This window comes from Calliopsis andreniformis, chromosome 4 (assembly GCF_051401765.1).
Source record: "Calliopsis andreniformis isolate RMS-2024a chromosome 4, iyCalAndr_principal, whole genome shotgun sequence".
NCBI classification, from domain to species: Eukaryota; Metazoa; Arthropoda; class Insecta; order Hymenoptera; family Andrenidae; genus Calliopsis; species Calliopsis andreniformis.
Genome location: NC_135065.1, coordinates 9,672,803 through 9,691,860, shown reverse-complemented (window position 1 = coordinate 9,691,860; position 19,058 = coordinate 9,672,803). Strand labels below are relative to the sequence as shown.

Genomic DNA, 19,058 nt, shown 5'->3' with positions numbered 1-19,058 from the left:
AGACCCTTTACTTATTGTTAGTGATAACAGTATCAATTTCATTACTTTCTTACTCCTTTGGTTTTTGCTTGTTTGGCTCGTTGCTGTGCAAGAAATATAGTCCAGAAGAAACCAATCAAATTTGCCATCAGAACACGTAACTGAAATGAGATTATTAAATGTGTACAATTACTTTTCTTTTTCATAGTTAAGGATTTTTTAGATACTTTAAAGTAGATCACACTTACAACTGGTGGAACATATTTGAAATTAATGTATTGCAGCAATGTTAAATATCTTAAATTTGCAGTAAGTATTGGCCAATATAATTTTTTCATCTGTTTGCAAGCATCGTTATGTGTATTACCCTGTAATAATATTATTCATTGTAATCACCATCAACAATATAATGTTTCCATTGACAACTATCACAATATATACCTCAAACAAAGCTAGCACATATAATGCCAATGCTTGAAAACATGGTGTATACAGACATCTCTCTATTAACAAAAACAGAAGAGGATTCTTCACAAGAGGCTGTATATTCATGTAAAAATAATGTGGTACAGTGCCACCAAAGAATAATCTATAAAAAAAAGATATATCGTTTATGATATCATTTATAAAAAGACATAAAATTTGAATTCATTCTAGTAATTTACTGAAACCTACCCAAACAAAGCAAACGCGAGTAAACTGTCCTTGTTTATATTCTTTGCCCCTGAAATTTTTTGCGATAGGAAATTGCCTAAAGTGGCGATAATGCAGCTGAAAAAGATTAGGTACTTTAGTAAAACGTAATTCAGAGATACAGTAAATTTTATTGTTTCTAAAATAACGATATATGTACCTAGTAATCGCTTTAGTTTTTACTGGACTAGTGTAAAGACGCTCGAAATAAGCACTGGTAAGTTGAAGAATTAAGTTCGATGGTTTCGAGAGTGCCATTTTTAATACTTCACTTCTGTCTGTGTACTTGAACAATATTAATTATAAGGAAAGAAGAAAACTAGAAGTAAACTTAGCGAAATAACCAGAATAATGAACTCATAACAAACGGAAAATGACGCGGAATGTTACAGACCGTTCAATGCCATCCAGGCAAGTATGATTGACTTTGCAAGTCATTAGGTTAATCTCTACGTAATCGAACATACGATAAAAACATCGGTACATTATCGTGTTCTCGCAAAATTGATCGTAACAGCAGACATGCTGTTCAAAATTCTTTAAATCTTTAATCTGTCCGATTTAGAGAGATCTTAAACATTCTTGGGCATTCATTGCATTTAGCGTTCGATTTCCCGAAACATATAATATATCAAACGTCAGATAGTATGCGCCACAGAAAAAAAAGAGTACAAATAGGTATGTCTATTATTTCTTTGATGATTTAATAAATTTCTTGCTATATACAACATATTAAATTATTTCAAGCAAATATTTGCAACGATAAAAGTCCATGGAAATTGTTTATTTGCTGCAAAAAGTAGCATTTGAGAAAGTAAGCTAACATCGGCATCTACTGACGGCGCTATCTAGCAGTGAAACTTAGAACTAAATATAAAATCTCTGCTTCTTACCATTTTTGTGTCGTATAAAATAAGATTACCACGCTACAATTGTAAATGTAAATATAATTGCGGCGATTATATTATGGCAAGTATCGTTTTTCACGAATTCGGCTAATTTGATTAATATCGCAACTTCGATCAGAGGTGTGTCACTTCTGGTTGGGAGAGTATAAATACGCCAGAGGACGTCTGGTTCCTCAGTCGAGCGGGACTCTCCGAGGAGTGCGGATGGTCTTGGCGATCCTTTGGAGGAACTTACTGGTCTACCCATGGCCTATCCGTGGCCTATCCCAGGCATACCCTTGTCCTACCCCTGTCCTACCCTTGTCCTACCCTTGTCCTACCCTTGTCCTACCCTTGTCCTACCCCTGGTTTACTCCTGGTCAACCTCTGACTTACTCCTAGCCTATTCCTTGGCTGCCCGAGATGTTCACCTGGACTCTTTCTAGACTGTACTCCTATGGGCTATCTCAAAACCATCTTCAACCTATTCCTGGTCTATCCTCAGATCTTCCACCTATTCCACATTATCCTTGGGCAACCTAGATCGCCACGTATGACCTTAATTCGGTCCTCATAGTAAACACAACTACTCAGTACTATTGCTCAGACCTTACGACTCAACACCATTTCTCATCAGTGCTATCGGACGCTACCAGAAAACACTACTCCACATCGTCATTCCACAGCAGTACTCCACAGCAGTACCCCACAGCATTAGTCCACAACGATTTCGAGTCCAGTTGCTTGCCAAAAGTAAATATTTCCAAAATTTTCACCTTTTGTTGCTCGCGAAAATGAGAAATAAGAAGTGGCGCCATCTAACGGTGACAGTCGGAACTAAAATAAGAATTTTATTTTAGTTCGGGGTCCCCACCGCTAGATGGCGCCACTTGTCAATTCCGAAAAAATTTCCAAAAGTGCTCCTCGCGAAAATGGGAATTGACAAGTGGTGTCATCTACCGGACAAAGTTGGAACTAAAACAAGAAATGATATTTTTAGTTCGGCCCTGAGCCGCTAGATGGCGCCACTTGTTAATTCCGAAAATGCTCCCCACAAAAATGGGAATTGACAAGTGGCGCCATCTAGCGGACAAAGTTGGAACTAAACTAAGAAATGATATTTTTAGTTCGGCCCTGAGCCGCTAGATGGCGCCACTTGTCAATTCCGAAAATGCTCCCCACGAAAATGGGAATTGACAAGTGGCGCCATCTAGCGGACAAAGTTGGAACTAAACTAAGAAATGATATTTTTAGTTCGGCCCTGAGCCGCTAGATGGCGCCACTTGTCAATTCCGAAAATGCTCCCCACGAAAATGGGAATTGACAAGTGGCGCCATCTAGCGGACAAAGTTGGAACTAAAATAAGAAATGATATTTTTAGTTCGGCCCTGAGCCGCTAGATGGCGCCACTTGTCAATTCCGAAAATGCTCCCCACGAAAATGGGAATTGACAAGTGGCGCCATCTAGCGGTGAAAGTCGGAACTAAAATAAGAAATGATATTTTTAGTTCGGCCCTGAGCCGCTAGATGGCGCCACCTGTCAATTCCCATTTTCGAGTGGAGCATTTTCGGAATTGACAAGTGGCGTCATCTAGCGGCTCAGGGCCGAACTAAAAATAACATTTCTTGTTTTAGTTCCAACTTTGTCTGGTAGATGGCGCCACTCGTGAATTCCCATTTTCGCGGCGAGCACTTTTGGAAATTGTTCGGAATTGACAAGTGGCGCCATCTAGCGGCGGGGACCCCGAATTAAAAATAAAATTTCTAATTTTAGTTCCAAGTTCCACCGCTAGATAGCGCCACTTGTCAATTCCCATTTTTCGCGAGGAGCACTTTGGAAATTTTCAGAATTGACAAGTGGCGCCATCTAGCGGTGAAAGGGCCGAACTCAAAATAAAATTTCTTGTTTTAGTTCTGAGTTTTGCCAATAGATGGCGCCACTTGTCAATTCCCATTTTCGCGTGGAGCGACTTTTGAAATTTTGACGTATTAGCATGGGGAAAATTTATAATCGTCAAAATTGGCCTGAAACATATTTTTTGGGAGGAGCTGGAATTGAAACGTTACGTTTTGGAGTATTTAATAGGGTAGGAAAGTATGGAGAAGTTTTATGGAGTAGTGTTTTGGAATAGGGTTGATTAGAAGTGTTGAGTGGAGGTTAATAGTAGTGCTGAGTAGAATATCGTGGTGTAGTGTTGTGGAGTAGTGTTGAGTAGTTGTGTTGAGTAGTTGTGTTGTGTAGGAGTGTCTTCTCTAGTGGAGTAGGAGGATGGGTACATTGAGTATGGTCAAGATGGACTACTGGTAAATATTAATCAGTGTTGGTGGCAATCCAGATTGCTCAGGGATAATATAGAATAGTTGGAGGATCTTCAGGGGAGAGTTTAGGAATATGTGGAGATGGTCTTAAAATAGTCCGTAGGGGTATAGCTTAGGGATAATCCAGGTGGTAGTCTCGGGTAGCTAAGGGTAGGCCAAGAGTTGGCCAGAGGTTGATCAGAAGTAAGTCAGGGGTAGGTCAGGGATAGGAGAGGTGTAGCCTAGGAGGAGACCAGAGGTTGATCAGGACTAGACCAGGAGTAGGCCAAGGGTATGACAGGGGTAGGCCAGAGGTAGATCAGTGAGGCCTCCAGAGGATCGCCAGGACTATCCGCACTCTGCGGAGAGTCCCGATCGAATGAGGAATTAAAGGTCCTCTGGGGTATTTATATTCTCTCGACCTTCTGTTCGCGGATGACGCACCGCTGATTGAAGTTACGAGAATAATCGAACGAACAATGATACGTGAGAAACAATATTTGCCATAATATAGTCGTCGGAATTATATTTACATTTTTCAATTTATGTAGTTCTAAGGTACTGTTAGTTTCCCAATACTGTCTTTGTAATAATTAAATAAATAAATTCCAAGGACTTTTATCGGTGCATAATAATGTATAGAGGTTCTAGAATGATTTTACATCATCAAATTGTGCATAATTAAGAAATTCAAATATGTTAGTTCGCGGATCACCGCTAGATGGCGAAGTTGTCGCAAGCAACTTTTGTTAAGGCCCGTATCATTAGGGTACGGTGCCCCTAAGAATTTTTCAAATACTGTTTTTGCAATAAATAAACAATTTCTACAAACTTTAATAACTGTGTAATGATCCGTAGTATCCCTAGAATGATTCTACATCACCAAATTGCCCTCTAATTAAATAATAAAACACTGTTTTATATAATGGCATGCGTTTAGAAGAATTAATATATAAAAAGGGAGTGAATATTTGAAAAGAAGCACACAACAGAAGTATCTTTTAATAATTGTTTATTGGTTAACACCATTATTCGCTACGTATCCGCTACAGTACAATCACAGTACACTTTGACTCTAACACATTTTTATTTCACTTCTTCGTACACCTATTACAAAAGAAGCAGTAACATTCGTTCGAAAAACTTCATACGCATATAAATATTCAATGTACTCAATAATTACAGACTGAGAACGGCAGAAAAAAAAGTACATCTTACCGGATACCAATCCGTGCAGAATGATCATGTGTAAATGTATATACATACATTCATGTATATATAATGTATACGTATATGATTCGCGTACGACTCCTCTTAAATAAACGCACGTGTGAGTTCGAACGACGTGTGTTGTACAGTAAGAAAAATATACATAGAAAAATATGACCGGCTACTTAATAAATCGCACAATCAAACGTGTGAGCATAATGTTACGTGTATGTCCTTCTCACAAATACAACCGTCGATTAGTTCCTTCCCATCACAGGGATTCATCCGACAGAGAATACAATGGTTATTAGTTTATCGCTCGCTTAAAAATGATATGCTCAGTGAATTGTATTCCGTTTCCCATACTGTTCATGATTACGTGTTACACAGTCGATGGATGTGGCATAACGAACGTGTAGTTCCTCTTTCCCTATCTTATTATACCTTAGCTTCGCTATAAACATTTCTCTCGCTATAATCTCGCGACACTTTATCAGCCAGAAGCTTGCAGAGTTCATAAATGCAATGTTCGCCTTGTCGAAGATAAGGGTGACAGTAAACGCAAGAGATGTGCAAAGAAAAATTAACGGGGATGAGCTTATAACGAGGGAAATATCGTATTTGTTTCGTGATGTGGCGATTTAAGAGTGATTCAGTGGCTGATGAAAGAGATACGATGAGTTTGTAGATTAAACGAAGAATGAAGTTGTACAGGATGTTCGAGAACAGGTATTAGAAGCTTAAAAAAATTCTATATGCCTTAATAAAAGGAAAATAAAAAATATGAAAATTGCGTCTGAGGCTTCGTTCCCAAATTATATTATTAGTTGCCGAGAAAACGCTTAAAATACGCGTGAAATGTGTCTGAACTCGGCACTTATCCTACTGACTCCGCTGTGTCTGACCCAATATATACGCCTGCAGTAGAATAAGCCCCGTTTCTAAGTCAGACACGTACGCTGCTGGTCTAACAAGTAACTTAAAGCCATCACAAACGATAGGAAATGGACCTAACGTGGAGAACTAACACTTTTACTTGATATTTTTTTCTTTTTTGACAATTCGTTTGGATTTTATCGACCTGCTAAACAGTAATTGTAAAGTGTGCCTCGTGGATATGTTGCATTTTGTTTCAGGGTATTAACTAAAGCTCTGGTGCAAACACTTTTGACGTATGCTGACCAAAGCATCGATAATCACCGATGATTATCGATTCTCTTTGAATACTTACCACCGTATCTATTTTAATGTTAAGTTACACATATATATATTTTTTTGTTTGTGTCGATAAGAGATCAGTAACACATTAATAGTAATTATTACTCGTATCGATATTCGCTAAGAATATTACTTATTGTTTCGTCGTTAGAACAATACACATTCAGAACATCATTATTTAAGTTCGGCGAGAGTTATTTGACGCATGATTTTGCATCACCTTTAAACGCGCAAAGTTCCCCCCTTTTTTTCTACTGAGGCTTCATAGAACTTAAGTTCCATTGATAAGGAGAACGTCGGTTGCTTTTGATTTTGATCTGGTCTGATTAAAACTCATCCCCTTTGCTCTTGAAAATATGCAATAAGAGATCGATGATTCGTTCGATCGATTAAATTCGTAATATGTATATGTACAATGTATTTTTTTTTTTTTTTTGTAAAATTGCAAATACCCCTCGCCACGGAAGTAACGATACACGTTGTATATCCTTGCGTTGTAAGAGTAAGTTTTCAACAGCGATTGCTTTAGAGTCCATTTCTGTTTAGACTGTTTCCTCGAAAGCTATAGGGTACCTAAATTCCAGCGGATGATAGAAAAAACCGAGTTTTACATTTCTGCTTATGTTATTCTAAGCTTTGTCTAATCGAAGTTGAGAGGTTGCTGTTGCGAAGATCTATTTATCAACAGATAAATGAAGTCGTTGGTAATAAGATAAATTTGAGGCTGATTACATATAGAATATTCATGTAATTTTGATTCTGCAATATTTCCCTGAATCAATTTTCATTTAAAGTAATCCTTACGGCATTATGAAAATGGTCCAGCTCGTACACCAACTTCTACCTATATCTAACTTTTGAGAAAATCGGTTTCAAAGATATCTTATTATCAACCCAATTATCTAATCAATTTATTTTCTTCGCAGTTCTTCTATTATGAAATAGCCTACTGTCTCTATCTAATAGATTGATCGAGTCTAAGGTTTTCGTTGCATATTCACTGTTTTATCTCACTCATATTTTGTTAGTGTTACCTTAACGATGAATGCTTACACGTTTACTTATTCAAATATACAGTAAAGTTCTGTTAACGCTAAGTCGAGGAAGAATTAATCGAAAATATATGCGATCGCAATATAATAAAATTGCGTTACATTGAAAAATACACGTTCGAGTGAACTATTTCGAAAGGAACTGTGTAACAAAATGTTCCAAAGCGGCGACGAACTTCAAGTATATGTATATTCGTGTTAAAAATTACGGAGGATGTTGATAATATACGATACCAAATAAAAGGTGCATTAAAATTCTTAAAAAAAGTGACAATGATGTATTAAAGTAAAGTACAGCAAAAATAAAGTCGAATATAATCAGAGTGTTTCAAAGTCATATGACTCGGGGGTGGAAGTTATTCAAATATCTTGAAGAAAAACAGATTGAAGATCTATTTCTGCAAAGGAAGCTTCGAATATCGAAATGAATACTAAACTTTTGGGAATATTTTTTGTCACAAGACATTTAGGCGCTCCTTTTTCTGTCGCATCGCTTTGAGACACTCTTTATAACGAATCTATTATGTGAGAACGTAACATGGCATCACAATGATTTCAATGGACGTTAAACAAAATGTATGAGCTGAATACGTCGTGCGTACAGTTAATTGTAAAGATAATACACTGTGTATATACAATTACGAATAATAGAGAACACTTGCATACGTACAAGAAATTATGAATACAATTCAAACTATTTACAACGTTAATAAAGTTCCTCTTATACTTTTAGATTTTATACGAGCTAACTGTTCGAACAGAAATATGTACTCTTCCCACGCATCCTCGCACACGCTCATTTATATGGATTCATGTCGAAAGAAATTGAACTTATCAATCTCGCATTTATACTCTTTCGTGTATCATCATCGCGACAATATTCTTCGTTAAAAATTATCGTAATCACGATCGTTTCCTCTTGTTCCTTTTTATAATTTACGGCTGAGATTAACGGAGTGCATCTATATTCGGAGGGCAACATCAAACGTTTGTTGCCCCTTGTGATTTCATACTGAAAGCTAAAGATTATTCGTGTATATTTGGTGCATGTTCTGAAATTGACCATTGTTTAGATTTATATGTAGGATGTTCCTATATTAGAACCTACAATAGCTTTATATTCAATATTGAAAAATAATAAACTCTTTGTATACGAAACGATTACTCTGGATTTTGATTTTGGACCTAATTAAAATTAGATTCAAGCCTATAAGTCCCACAATAAAGGAACACCCTAATGTATAATAGCAAACTTCTAATTACACTTTGAGATTATTCACGACTGTTTTACCTTTTTATTTTTGGTATTCGAGTATTTTGTAAGTTTTAATTAACTGTATGCTTATAGACCGACATCAACTATCAACTGCTTAGGCCATTTCAACATGAATAATAAGTGCATATGACCGTTACGATCGTACGTAAAACGTGTTAACATGCAAGTAACAGTTCCGAAGATCCTTCAAGCCCGATTATCAATAGTGCTCTGCCGTCCAATGGTTGTATACAAGACATTTATTATTACTACACACGAGAGACCAGAGAGACGTTAATAGGCAGATAATCATTCACTCTATAATATGAGGCACACAGACAGCCATTATCATTACAGCAGTATCATTTATCCTTTAGGAGGTTAAAATTCGACGAACTCTATTACAAAGTTTCGGCATATTTAACGAAGAGATAAGAAACGGGGCAAGTCGTGTTCATTTCTCTACCTTCATCAAATTAATCTGATCGGATCCTTTCACTCTATTCGCGGAATGTATCACGAAAGAAAGCAAGGCTCTTACTTTCATCATCATCACCGTTATCATCATTGAAAACTATATAAAAGTACATAAACTCTGGTAGTAAAAGATATCAAAGGGCCTTTAGAACTGCAGCGGTAAAATACACAGGGTGACGTTTAAAATTTCAATTCGATTCTCCCCCTACACGATTCACGTGGTCTCGTACTTTTTAATTTACCTACATTCTCTAGGTAACCGTTCGACTTAAAGCTGAAAGCTTGGATATCTATTAACAAGTTTCCAACAAAAAGTGTTTCTCTATAATCATATACAATAGTATATGTAACAGTTACGCTCAGTCGTGCCACGTGTTCGGAAAAGCGCACCATGTTAAGGCGCTGATCTGAGACTACGATGGCTCTACATTATTCAACGTAATTGGTGTTTTTTCCTTGCGCTGTCAACGGTCCGCTGCCGTTGACGTTTTGAAAAGTTTGCCTACCTACGATAAAGCTATACGATGGACGTTTACATATATCTAAATAAGTTAAAAAAAAAAACGAAATGAAGAACACCTACTACTTTTTACACTTTGCTTGATTAAAGGCAAATAAATAAATAGTTTTTCTTTTAATATAGATATACATATAGAATAGTTCAAGTATATGGGGTTTTCCTCCCATCGTGCTATATCAAGCTTCATTACAGCTGCATTTCATTTAAGTATATGTTGCATAGGTCCATAGTAAATACAATTTCAAATTTTCATATTACTTTATGGCGAAAAGGGAAACGAAAAACTACGAAAAATGCAATTGAGACATCATTGATCTAGCTAATTCATTAAAGTCTCCCTAGTATTTTCAACTTTCGACGTTTCGATTCAATCGATATCCGTACGATACAATTCTATATATATATTTACGTATTAAATAAGACGAATCCATTGAATTCCAATTTAATCTAAACGCACGATTGCATTTCTTTCCTTTCTTTTTCATTCGTGTATGGATTGAATATTAAAATTTCCATTAAATTAAAATACAACCTCACAGAGGCTGTTGAAATGGGATAGACCACGCTAACCCTTTCACCGCCCGAGGAGTGTTGTACGATTTTCGTTCGATTTGCGACATCAAGCGTTTACTTAAAATACCATAAATATAAACGTTCTAATTCACTGGTTCAGCCTTTCGATTTTGAGACACAGGCAGTGAAAGGGTTAGATGTATTCTAGTTCTGCGACTGTGCTTTCTTTCCACCGCGCGGTTTGATGCTCTCTGAAATCTGCCACATCGCCTCCTCACAGAGGAAATCGCTGAAGTTGTTGAAGAATGTTATTATACGTTCGTGCTTTTTGAATGAGTATGTCCTGCGAACAGATTTATTTTCTTTAATTAAGGAATAATGTTCAGACACGAATACTACAAGGTGATCCTATCGCTAGAAGATTCAAAAACTGTCACCACAAAAACACCGCAGCAGGAAAGCGGATAAGAGCATTGTGGACCTCTTACATCACAATAGAGTCCTACTGCGATGTTTTCATGACGGCACTGCTTTGAGCCTCCTAGCGAGAGGGTCACCCTTCAGTGCTGTCCAAGCAAGGGTTCGCAACCCCTGTGGGCTCTCCCACTCTTGCTGTCAAAAAAAACCACGCGACGCGAACTTACCCTTTTTTGAACCTCTTCATATTTTCAACGATATTAAATTGCTGCCATCTTTTCGAAAAGTTTATGGTACCATCCGGTAGTAGGTCACTGTTTCCAATATGCACGAACGTCAGATCTTGCAACACAAGTCCGCTGGAAATGAGAAAACAAATCGTTGAAATATGTGTCCGCAAAGAGTTCTGTATGTGAATGATATAGGCATTCTTACATGTACGGAATACAAGGCGGCTGCGTTTCTGCCAGGGCTTGCCTGTAAGCTCTAAAACTGCTAGAACTATCGATAAGAGCACAATATTCTTTCAAGCCTTCGGTAATATGCTTCTGCCACTCGAGCCTTCTAATCGGCGCGCTATCCAGTGCAGAAAGCAAGGCTAAATAGCTATTAAAATTGTTTATCTTTCTAAGGTGCTTCATTATTTTGATGAATTTGACCACGTATTTCTCTCTGTCCTTCGCCTCGTTCTCTAATCTGTGCTCAAGTATCCTCGACCTGGCCCAGTACGACATTTTGTTAAAATGCTCCGTGAACCTGGTCAAGTTCGGGCTTCGCTCCTCGTTCTGCTCCTGTGCCCAAATCAGCACTTCCGGTATCTCGATCTTCATGAACAAATCAGCGTCTAACAGCGTCATCTGCTCGGCTATCTGTTCGCTCTTGAAATCGAGCAGCGAGGCTTGCTTCGTGGTCACGCTTAGCGAAGAGAGAATCGGCTGCGTTGACTGTAACAACTGCTTCGCTTGATGCTTCTCCAAAATTTTCACTCGCAAGGCTTTTGCCATTGTTAGATCGCCGCTGCATACTAGCTGCTGTACGAATTCCATCAAGGTTTGCAGAAGAGTGTCATCGAGATCCGACATGCTGTAAAGAGACATCTCAGTTACTTCAGGAATATTTCAGATATGTTCGATATAACTCTGATTAACTTACGTTAAATCACTAACGACTCTAACTAATAAAGAAAACGCCTCGCGAGCTGCTCTTTGTTTCACGACGTCAGCTGAGCAAGAGAATCGTTGGTGACGTCTGTGCAGTTTCTGAATTAATTCAAGAGGTTGCATGAATGTCCTGTAGGTTGTTAAGAACGCTTCTTGATACAGGAAGTCTGGAAAAAGAAAATATTTATGGAACGTAAATTTATGCAATGGTAACCTTAACATGTTTCTTGAATGTGAGGAGACTTGAGATTTAAATATCGAAGATAAGAAAAAAAATGAAAAAACCAGTAACGATTTTTATTATACTAACCTGATTCTTTCTCATCTATGAAGCATGAAAAAAATGTAATTATATTCATGAATGATTGTTTGTTAATAAAGTAACTTGAACTATGCATAATATGGAATATTCTTACCATGCTTATTGGCTTTAGTCGCGTGAATCAGTAACGCATCTGGATGCCCTCCCCTAATATCTGGTCCTTCTTCTTCTGGCTTTTTGAAGACTAAATGTTTGCCAATGTCGAGTTCATCCAAGATGCTATCATCTTGATCAACATCTCTCAATTCTAAAGTGCTTTCATCTATAGATATTGATGACAAAGCATTGCTTGCAGGCCTTGAAGTTGGTAATATCGTATCCAAAGTAACGGTATTCTAGAAATAAATACAATTATTACGAATCAGGTACTCTAGGATCTTAGAAAACAAGTAATATGGCATTTACCAATTTCACTGGAGTCGAAGGCGTGAGGTCTTTCTTATCGTGAATGCAGATTGATTCCTCTGCTTTCACTGGAGTCGACGTTACGATTGGATCTATTGTGTGAATGCTTTGCATGCTGATGGTGGGTTTTGGCGATATGGGAGGAGGCGTTGCATTTGACTTAATGGAGCGGGATCTCTTTGGTGGCAATGCTGGAGGAAGACTAGAATTATTTGTTACATCCGTTACTGGTGGTGTCATAGTTACGGCGGCACTGAAAGAAAAATAAAAGACGTTTTCCCATTTTCGTTACAGTATCATTGACACATGCGTGTGTTCACTCTGGATTACATACTTTGAGTTATCTTGTAATGTGGTCATAGTATGGGCCATGAAAGAGCATGACTGAGTTGTGGTAAGGGCCATCTCGTGTTGTTGCCATTCTGCTTGCATCGAATTGTAAGCTGCCACTGAGTGGCGTGTACCGAGACTATAGATAAAGTCACTGTTATTGTGCGAACAGTTCCCGAACATCTCCATGTACGCCATAACTGAAATAGGTACAATAAGGTTTGCATAATTCTAATAATTATATTACAGAGGGAGATATTTATAGTGACGTAACATAAAAATAAATAAAGATTCGGCTTCGTGATATGTATAATACATATGATAGATACAAGCATGATTCATGTTATGGTAAAATATCAAAGCGTAGGTGAATAAAATACATAAAAACACTGATGCGCAAGCATATACCTTAATGTATTATTGCGATAAAGATGATTAAAGTTTTGCGTGTGTAGAACTCGTGTGAACTTACTGTAGTAGCTATGAAATCTTTTGAACAACATCTTAGCAGAAGATGTGGGTGAATCGCACTTTTCAGAACCAAGCAGTTTATGCAATTAGATTGAGTATCGCAGTGCTACAGGCAGGATAGAAGATCTCGTTTAATCGGAGAAAATTTCACATAGCAGAAGACTTTTATTCGTGGACTCTTCTTCACGCACAATTGCGAAAACGTAAACTGAACTGTCTAGCGCTGGCCCAGAGTTAAAAAGGCATAAGTGTTAACAGACTATTAGCAAGGAAAGGTCAAGTTAATTAGTGAAACCATGTCGACGCCTACATAAGTAGTTGAAGATTAGTTTCTACTGTCAACGAAATTTAGATTTCATAAAAGAATCTTGATACAAAGATTATGAAGTATTCTATAGAATTTTACTCTATCAAATACTTCAATTGAATTTTTATTAAAAGGATTTGCATAGCAAAAACTGATATCATTTTCGAATCTTAAAAGTCCGTGGATAAAGCTGAAGCTGTGAACGAAATAGCTTAATGTCCAAGCTGAATATTAAATGAAATTATGTTTGAAATCATGTCCGACAGAATGGGATGAAAAAGAACGATAAACATGCCGCAAAAAAGCTAGGAGCTTAAAGTCGTGTATTAATGCGTGAAACGAAGGATTTCAACTTAGCGTGAAAGTGTTTGCTCTTGGATAGTTGATTTGTGTGGGCAGGATATCCCACTTACCAGAATATGCCACTGATTGGAACACTGGGGGATACAAAATATTGCATCAGTTTTACCCTACTACGAGGAAGAGATTTGGAACTTCTACTCTAATACAATCTAAACAGTTTCTATAATAAACTTCGTTTAATAACTCTGGTTCGATTTCTCTCAATATTCTTTTTCAAGTATACTGCTATTACTTTCCATAGACTTAACGTGTAATATATTCACAGAAATAAAGCAGTTGTAGCACAAGACGAAGTACCGAATATTATTTGCTTTATTCCTGTCATTGTAAATCGCAGCTCAACTTACTGTGCCTTTTCTTGAGAGGAAGCGGAGGGGGTTTACTGGCATCTGGACTATCGCCGTTGCTGGTGTGTAAACTACATGTTGATAAATGCTCGTTCTCAGGTACATTGTCATACTGCGATGGTTGACGCTCTTTCCTTCGCTTCGATCGTTTTTCTGGCAACGCAGGCGGCACACCATTGGTGTCAGATGTGGTGATCGATTCCATTTCCTATGTAATACAGAAACTAGTATAGCAGAACGCATAAACGTAAAAGTTCAACCTACGTTAACATAAAACGCAAAGATAAAACACGTGCAAATAACTGAAAGACATAAAACTTGACCACATGCATGATAAACTAGATCAGAAACCAATTCGTGTTCACAAAATACAAGATGCAACACAACACCCACATTTACCAGCTTTTCTAGCATCGCAGGATCTCCACTTCCAGATATATTTGTTGTGCTAATAGTACTCTTAGAACTGGTCATAGTTTTTTGGGTGAATATGGACCCGTTGCTGTCCGAGGACAGTTTGGTTTGAGAGAAGGACTGCTGCTGCGAATTAAACGTCTGGGAATTGTAACTAATGCTGCTCTGTTGGGAGGACCTCTTGGATGTGACGCTGGAAGCAGTGTAACTTTGGGATGAGCTTCGTTGTGAGTGCATGGATACAAAACCGGATTCCTGCGTCTGAGTTGACAACCGCTCCATTTTGCCTTCTATACCTGGAACAGAGTTGCCACAAAATTGTTAGAATAATACAGTGAAAGCTGAATTTTTTCCTAAAATTTTTATTTAAAGGATGATTTCTAACTCGTCAGACCGACCTGATTGAAAATCTACGAGATACTGTTTATTCACGCAGTCGGAAGGTCTGACGCCTACGATATTTGCTCCACTAACTATTTGAGGAATTCTTGCGTAATTTTAGCTCTTACATTCTTCACATTCATGAATATGCCACGTCATGTGTCCTCGCTTACTTTGCTTTAGTAGAAACGATGAATGAACAGAGTTTCGTATTACCTACCAGTAAATGGATTAAGCATCTCCTGTGGAGTTTGCTGACCCAACAACATGGTACTTGGTATACTTGTTTCTGAACCATCCCAACAGTTACAGTTTGAAGTACCATTGACTTGCATGCCTGTAAAAATGAAAATTAGCTTTAACTACTGTTCTAAATAGCGACAATAATTATGCAAATAAAACACGTAATTAATTAGAAGTTTTCAGTTGTATTTCCTTACACCACATAGTGCTCTAACTTCCACCCAGACTTATTTCACTGAAGGCTGCTTATGCCTTAGATTCTGAAACCAGTGCAGTCTGTGCTCTAAGGCTGTTCCAGAAAGACTGGTTTGATGATTAAGACGGCACAGCTGGGAATTATTTTGCTGACTAAGCAGTGCCCACACTGTGCTCCTCCAAGCACACATGGGAATGTATTTCTACCATTCTTTCATTACCTTCTTCGGGTTCTCTTTCACTGGCACAAATTATGCTTAGATATTATGAGTAACTAGTAGATATATAAAAAAAGTACATTTATGTACTTAAAAATTTTTCTGTCTAGAAAAATTTAAAATGGATATCTGTCTCTATGAATTCCAATTATTTAAAGAGGGTCACCATAATTTGATTTTCCCTGTGTTGGCACTTTCTCTGAATTTAACTTACAATTAAGGTTCCAAGAAATCCACAAAAATCCACAATAGTGACGATACTAATATTTTTTATTATACTTCTTCTATACTACGAATTTCTGACGAGCAAATAAATAGTTTGTTAGTTTTTCCCAAGCTGTCGATTACTGAGTCTTTTATCAAAGCCTCCCATTAAAACGTGCAAGCAATATTTCACGAACCCATATCATGAGCAAATAATGGTATTAAAAAACTGAATTACCCTGAATGGTAGCCATCAGGCTGAGATCCATACTGTCGTTCAGAGACTCGTCGTTTGGTCCCATGATCGCTCGTATCTCATCCTCGTCGCGAGAATGATTCAGAGCCGAATCCAAGCTGCCAGCCGACGCGCTTAAAAGTGACGACGAATCCTCTGGAGATCGACTTCGAAGGGAGACCCTATCAAGACTAGATGCTAGGAGACCCTCGGACTCATCGAGCAGCTGTTGAGTCCGTGTTCTCCGCTTTGGGGGCAGAGGTGGCGGCGTTCCAGAAGAACTGTTGTCTTCCGAGGGGCACACGTTAGTTCTGAAATATCCAAGCCATTATTACAACTATCGTCCTCAAGGCAGCCTAAGAGAATTTCTATAACGCATGCTCGTTTCTACGAGAAGCTATAAGGAAACTACCTCTCAGGGAGTGGTGGTTTTGGGGGTGGACTAGAATCCCTTAAAATCGACTCTGAACTATGCGAACTACGGACCAGACTAGTAGTCGCAACGGTCTGCTCTAAGATCTGCCTTTCCCTCGGGGTTAGCGGAATATCGGGTAAAGAATTTCTTTGTGGCGTCAATTCCGACCCGTAACCCGACGTTCTGAAACGATCCCAATGATTTCGCTCGTCAGATTTTGCTGGCATGACGACACAAAAAAATGTGCAATCTTTTTCAGTGTCTCTAGAATATTGAATGATTAGGGACGATTGTGTTACCTATTACTAGTCGCGACGGCTATGGGTTTCTGCCTGTTGGCGATCTTCTCGTTCGCCAGGGAGACCAAGTTCTTCACAGCATCCTCGACTAAGCCTATGATGTGCGTCACGTTCTCGGTGTCTAACGCGGACGACTGATCGCCGTGCAGCAACACGTCGTCGCAGAGCTTTAATAATTGTGCTAGGGCCTGGTACACTTGGTTCGTCGCTGATCCCAGAGTGGAGCTTTAAAAAAATACAATATTAAGCAACGAAAGTTATTAACTTATCTATAGAATCACTCCTCAAAATTACTCTCGCTGTTCAACCAAGAGTACTATAGAAACTTCATGAGGAAATGATCTGTAGACTGTGGATCTTTATGCATTTCTAATAAATTTCAATATTTTCAAAAACATATAGCAGAGTACATAAAGAACAAAATTGTATCAAATATCAAAAGTTAAATACATTTTACAGTGTGATGATTGATGAGGGCGTAAAAGAGTGAAGGAAAGCTTTTCGTCCTGGGTTTGCAAGGAGACTCATCACTAAGACTACCCAGCAGATCCTGCCCTAAACACAAGTATGGTCAGGTCAGACCAAAAGTTGCATTTGTATGAAAGAATAGCTAAGCGATTCCCTTCTGAAAACTGGTAAGTAGGAGAAACTCTCTACTGTCAAACTACTTCCATGAACTACATGCCACCACAATACTATTCAAAGGGAGAAACAAATCCCTAACCAGTTTGCATCTCTCCAAATCCTCCTCAAGAAAATCGAAATTTGCATAACCACCACAGTCCAACGATCCTCAAGCGTCCCGACGGTTCTCGCTAGTTAAGTCACCTGTTCTCATAAAGGAGATAGGACTTCAGCACGGTGTGTATGGTGGTGACGGTGTCGAGGACAATGGTGCCGTTCCCTGGCAGCATCTCGAGCTTCTTCTTCGACACGACGTCCCTGAAGTGGAGCAGTGCCAGCTGCACCTGTCGCACGTGGATGTGCAGGTCGCGGAGAGGATTCTTGTCGTGGGTGGTTGCAGCGTCGGTGCAGCGGGGCGTGCTCTTGTCCCGCGGGGTGCGCGGCGAGGAGGGCGAGGCGGCCCGTGTAGCCGCCCCGCTGCCTCCGCCGCCGCTGCCGCTGCCGCTGCCAGGAGAGCGCATCTGGGAGAGCTTCTCCAGGAAGTCCTCCTTGAAGGAGCGCGCACGACGCGCAAGTTTACCGCCGCGCGCCTTCCCGCCGGACCGCTCCTCGACTTCTGGAACAAAAGGGAGCGCTTGGTCAGAGATGCTTCCCGAGATTTCAATAGCTGAGACTAGAGAATAGGTGTGCATTAGAAATTTAGAATATCTGGAAATTTAAATACATGGACGCTCGAATATTTGGAAATTTCGACGCATGAGAATTTGAATATTTGACAATTTAGAACATATAGAAATTTGAAGATTTGAGAAGTTGGACGTATGAATATTTGAATATTTGAGAGGTTGGGCTGCTATATGGAAATTTGAATATTCGAGAAGTTGGACATACGAGAATTTGAATATTTGAAAATTTGAAATTTAATGGAAATTTGAATACTCGAAAATCTGAATGTTTAAAAAGATGGCCATACAAGAATTTGAATATTTAAAAATTTGAAATTTTGAACTGCCTAAAAATCCTGCAAAGAACTTACCCCATCACATTAAATCGTAAAGTATAACTACTACCAGTACCTATATTTATAAAACCTCCCTCGAAAAAGAAACATCCTTTTCCCTCTCCTACATTCCCAAAAACTGTTACCAGAAAAGAGTACCTAATCCAAAATAGAACAATATGCTCAGCTTCCCCTTTCCTATCCCTTCCATCGTAAAAGGCCTGCCGCTTTCACGAACCTCAGCGCACCTACTTCTGTTCTAGGCGCACTGATATTTCACTCAGAGCCAGCCTGCTAATCGTAACTTGGGACGACGATTTCGGGCATCGAGTCGCTGCACCGGGTGCAATAAACGGCGCAACGCTCTCGAGTGCAACCGATAACGGGAAGAATTACGGAGTTCCTCTTGCTCTTTGTTCCGCGACGAGTTCCCCCCACGGTCCCCAAGAATGCAGGCCGATGCACACGTGTGCGTCGAACGATCGACCGCTGCATATTGCCAGGCGCCGATGCACTTTACTTCGGCTTGCACAGTCATCGGCCAGACGCGCGCTTGAAATTAAAAGCCCAATTACACTCGTGCATTGGACGTACGAGCCTATAACTT

General features: G+C 39.0%; 2 protein-coding genes across 7 annotated transcripts in view; both read right to left on the bottom strand.

Annotated features, from left to right (window-relative positions):
- LOC143177901 (peroxisomal membrane protein 2) lies at positions 1-1,270 on the bottom strand. Its single transcript, XM_076376208.1, has 5 exons — positions 833-1,270; positions 655-750; positions 421-568; positions 228-347; positions 1-140 (listed from the first exon to the last, which is right to left on the bottom strand). Exons 1-5 carry the CDS (start codon positions 928-930, stop codon positions 42-44), a joined length of 561 nt encoding a protein of 186 aa, XP_076232323.1. The 5' UTR covers positions 931-1,270; the 3' UTR covers positions 1-41.
- Positions 1,271-10,305: 9,035 nt separating this feature from the next.
- C3g (C3G guanyl-nucleotide exchange factor) overlaps positions 10,306-19,058 on the bottom strand; it is a 65,957-nt gene continuing 57,204 nt past the window's right edge. For 3 of the 6 annotated variants that reach the window (XM_076376019.1, XM_076376015.1, XM_076376020.1), the window contains exons 2-17: positions 17,656-18,067; positions 16,828-17,052; positions 16,526-16,711; positions 16,117-16,424; positions 15,239-15,355; positions 14,617-14,933; positions 14,224-14,431; positions 13,927-13,950; positions 12,740-12,935; positions 12,406-12,658; positions 12,095-12,335; positions 11,989-12,003; positions 11,671-11,845; positions 10,954-11,601; positions 10,746-10,877; positions 10,306-10,444 (exon numbers count right to left, since the gene is read on the bottom strand). In XM_076376019.1, coding sequence (XP_076232134.1) covers positions 10,306-10,444; positions 10,746-10,877; positions 10,954-11,601; positions 11,671-11,845; positions 11,989-12,003; positions 12,095-12,335; positions 12,406-12,658; positions 12,740-12,935; positions 13,927-13,950; positions 14,224-14,431; positions 14,617-14,933; positions 15,239-15,355; positions 16,117-16,424; positions 16,526-16,711; positions 16,828-17,052; positions 17,656-18,067 — 3,596 coding nt within the window. The remainder of the gene's footprint in view (positions 10,445-10,745; positions 10,878-10,953; positions 11,602-11,670; positions 11,846-11,988; positions 12,004-12,094; positions 12,336-12,405; positions 12,659-12,739; positions 12,936-13,926; positions 13,951-14,223; positions 14,432-14,616; positions 14,934-15,238; positions 15,356-16,116; positions 16,425-16,525; positions 16,712-16,827; positions 17,053-17,655; positions 18,068-19,058) is intronic. The other 3 variants (XM_076376016.1, XM_076376017.1, XM_076376018.1) reach the window with 3 other exon arrangements.

Bases quoted from the DNA above. Each gene is read 5' to 3' on its own strand.
- LOC143177901 (XM_076376208.1), bottom strand. From the start codon at position 930: ATGGCACTCTCGAAACCATCGAACTTAATTCTTCAACTTACCAGTGCT. The intron at 348-420 runs GTATATATTGTG...ATATTATTACAG, and splicing joins ATGTGCTAGCTTTGTTTGAG to GGTAATACACATAACGATGC. The intron at 141-227 runs GTAAGTGTGATC...ATCTCATTTCAG, and splicing joins TCAAATATGTTCCACCAGTT to TTACGTGTTCTGATGGCAAA.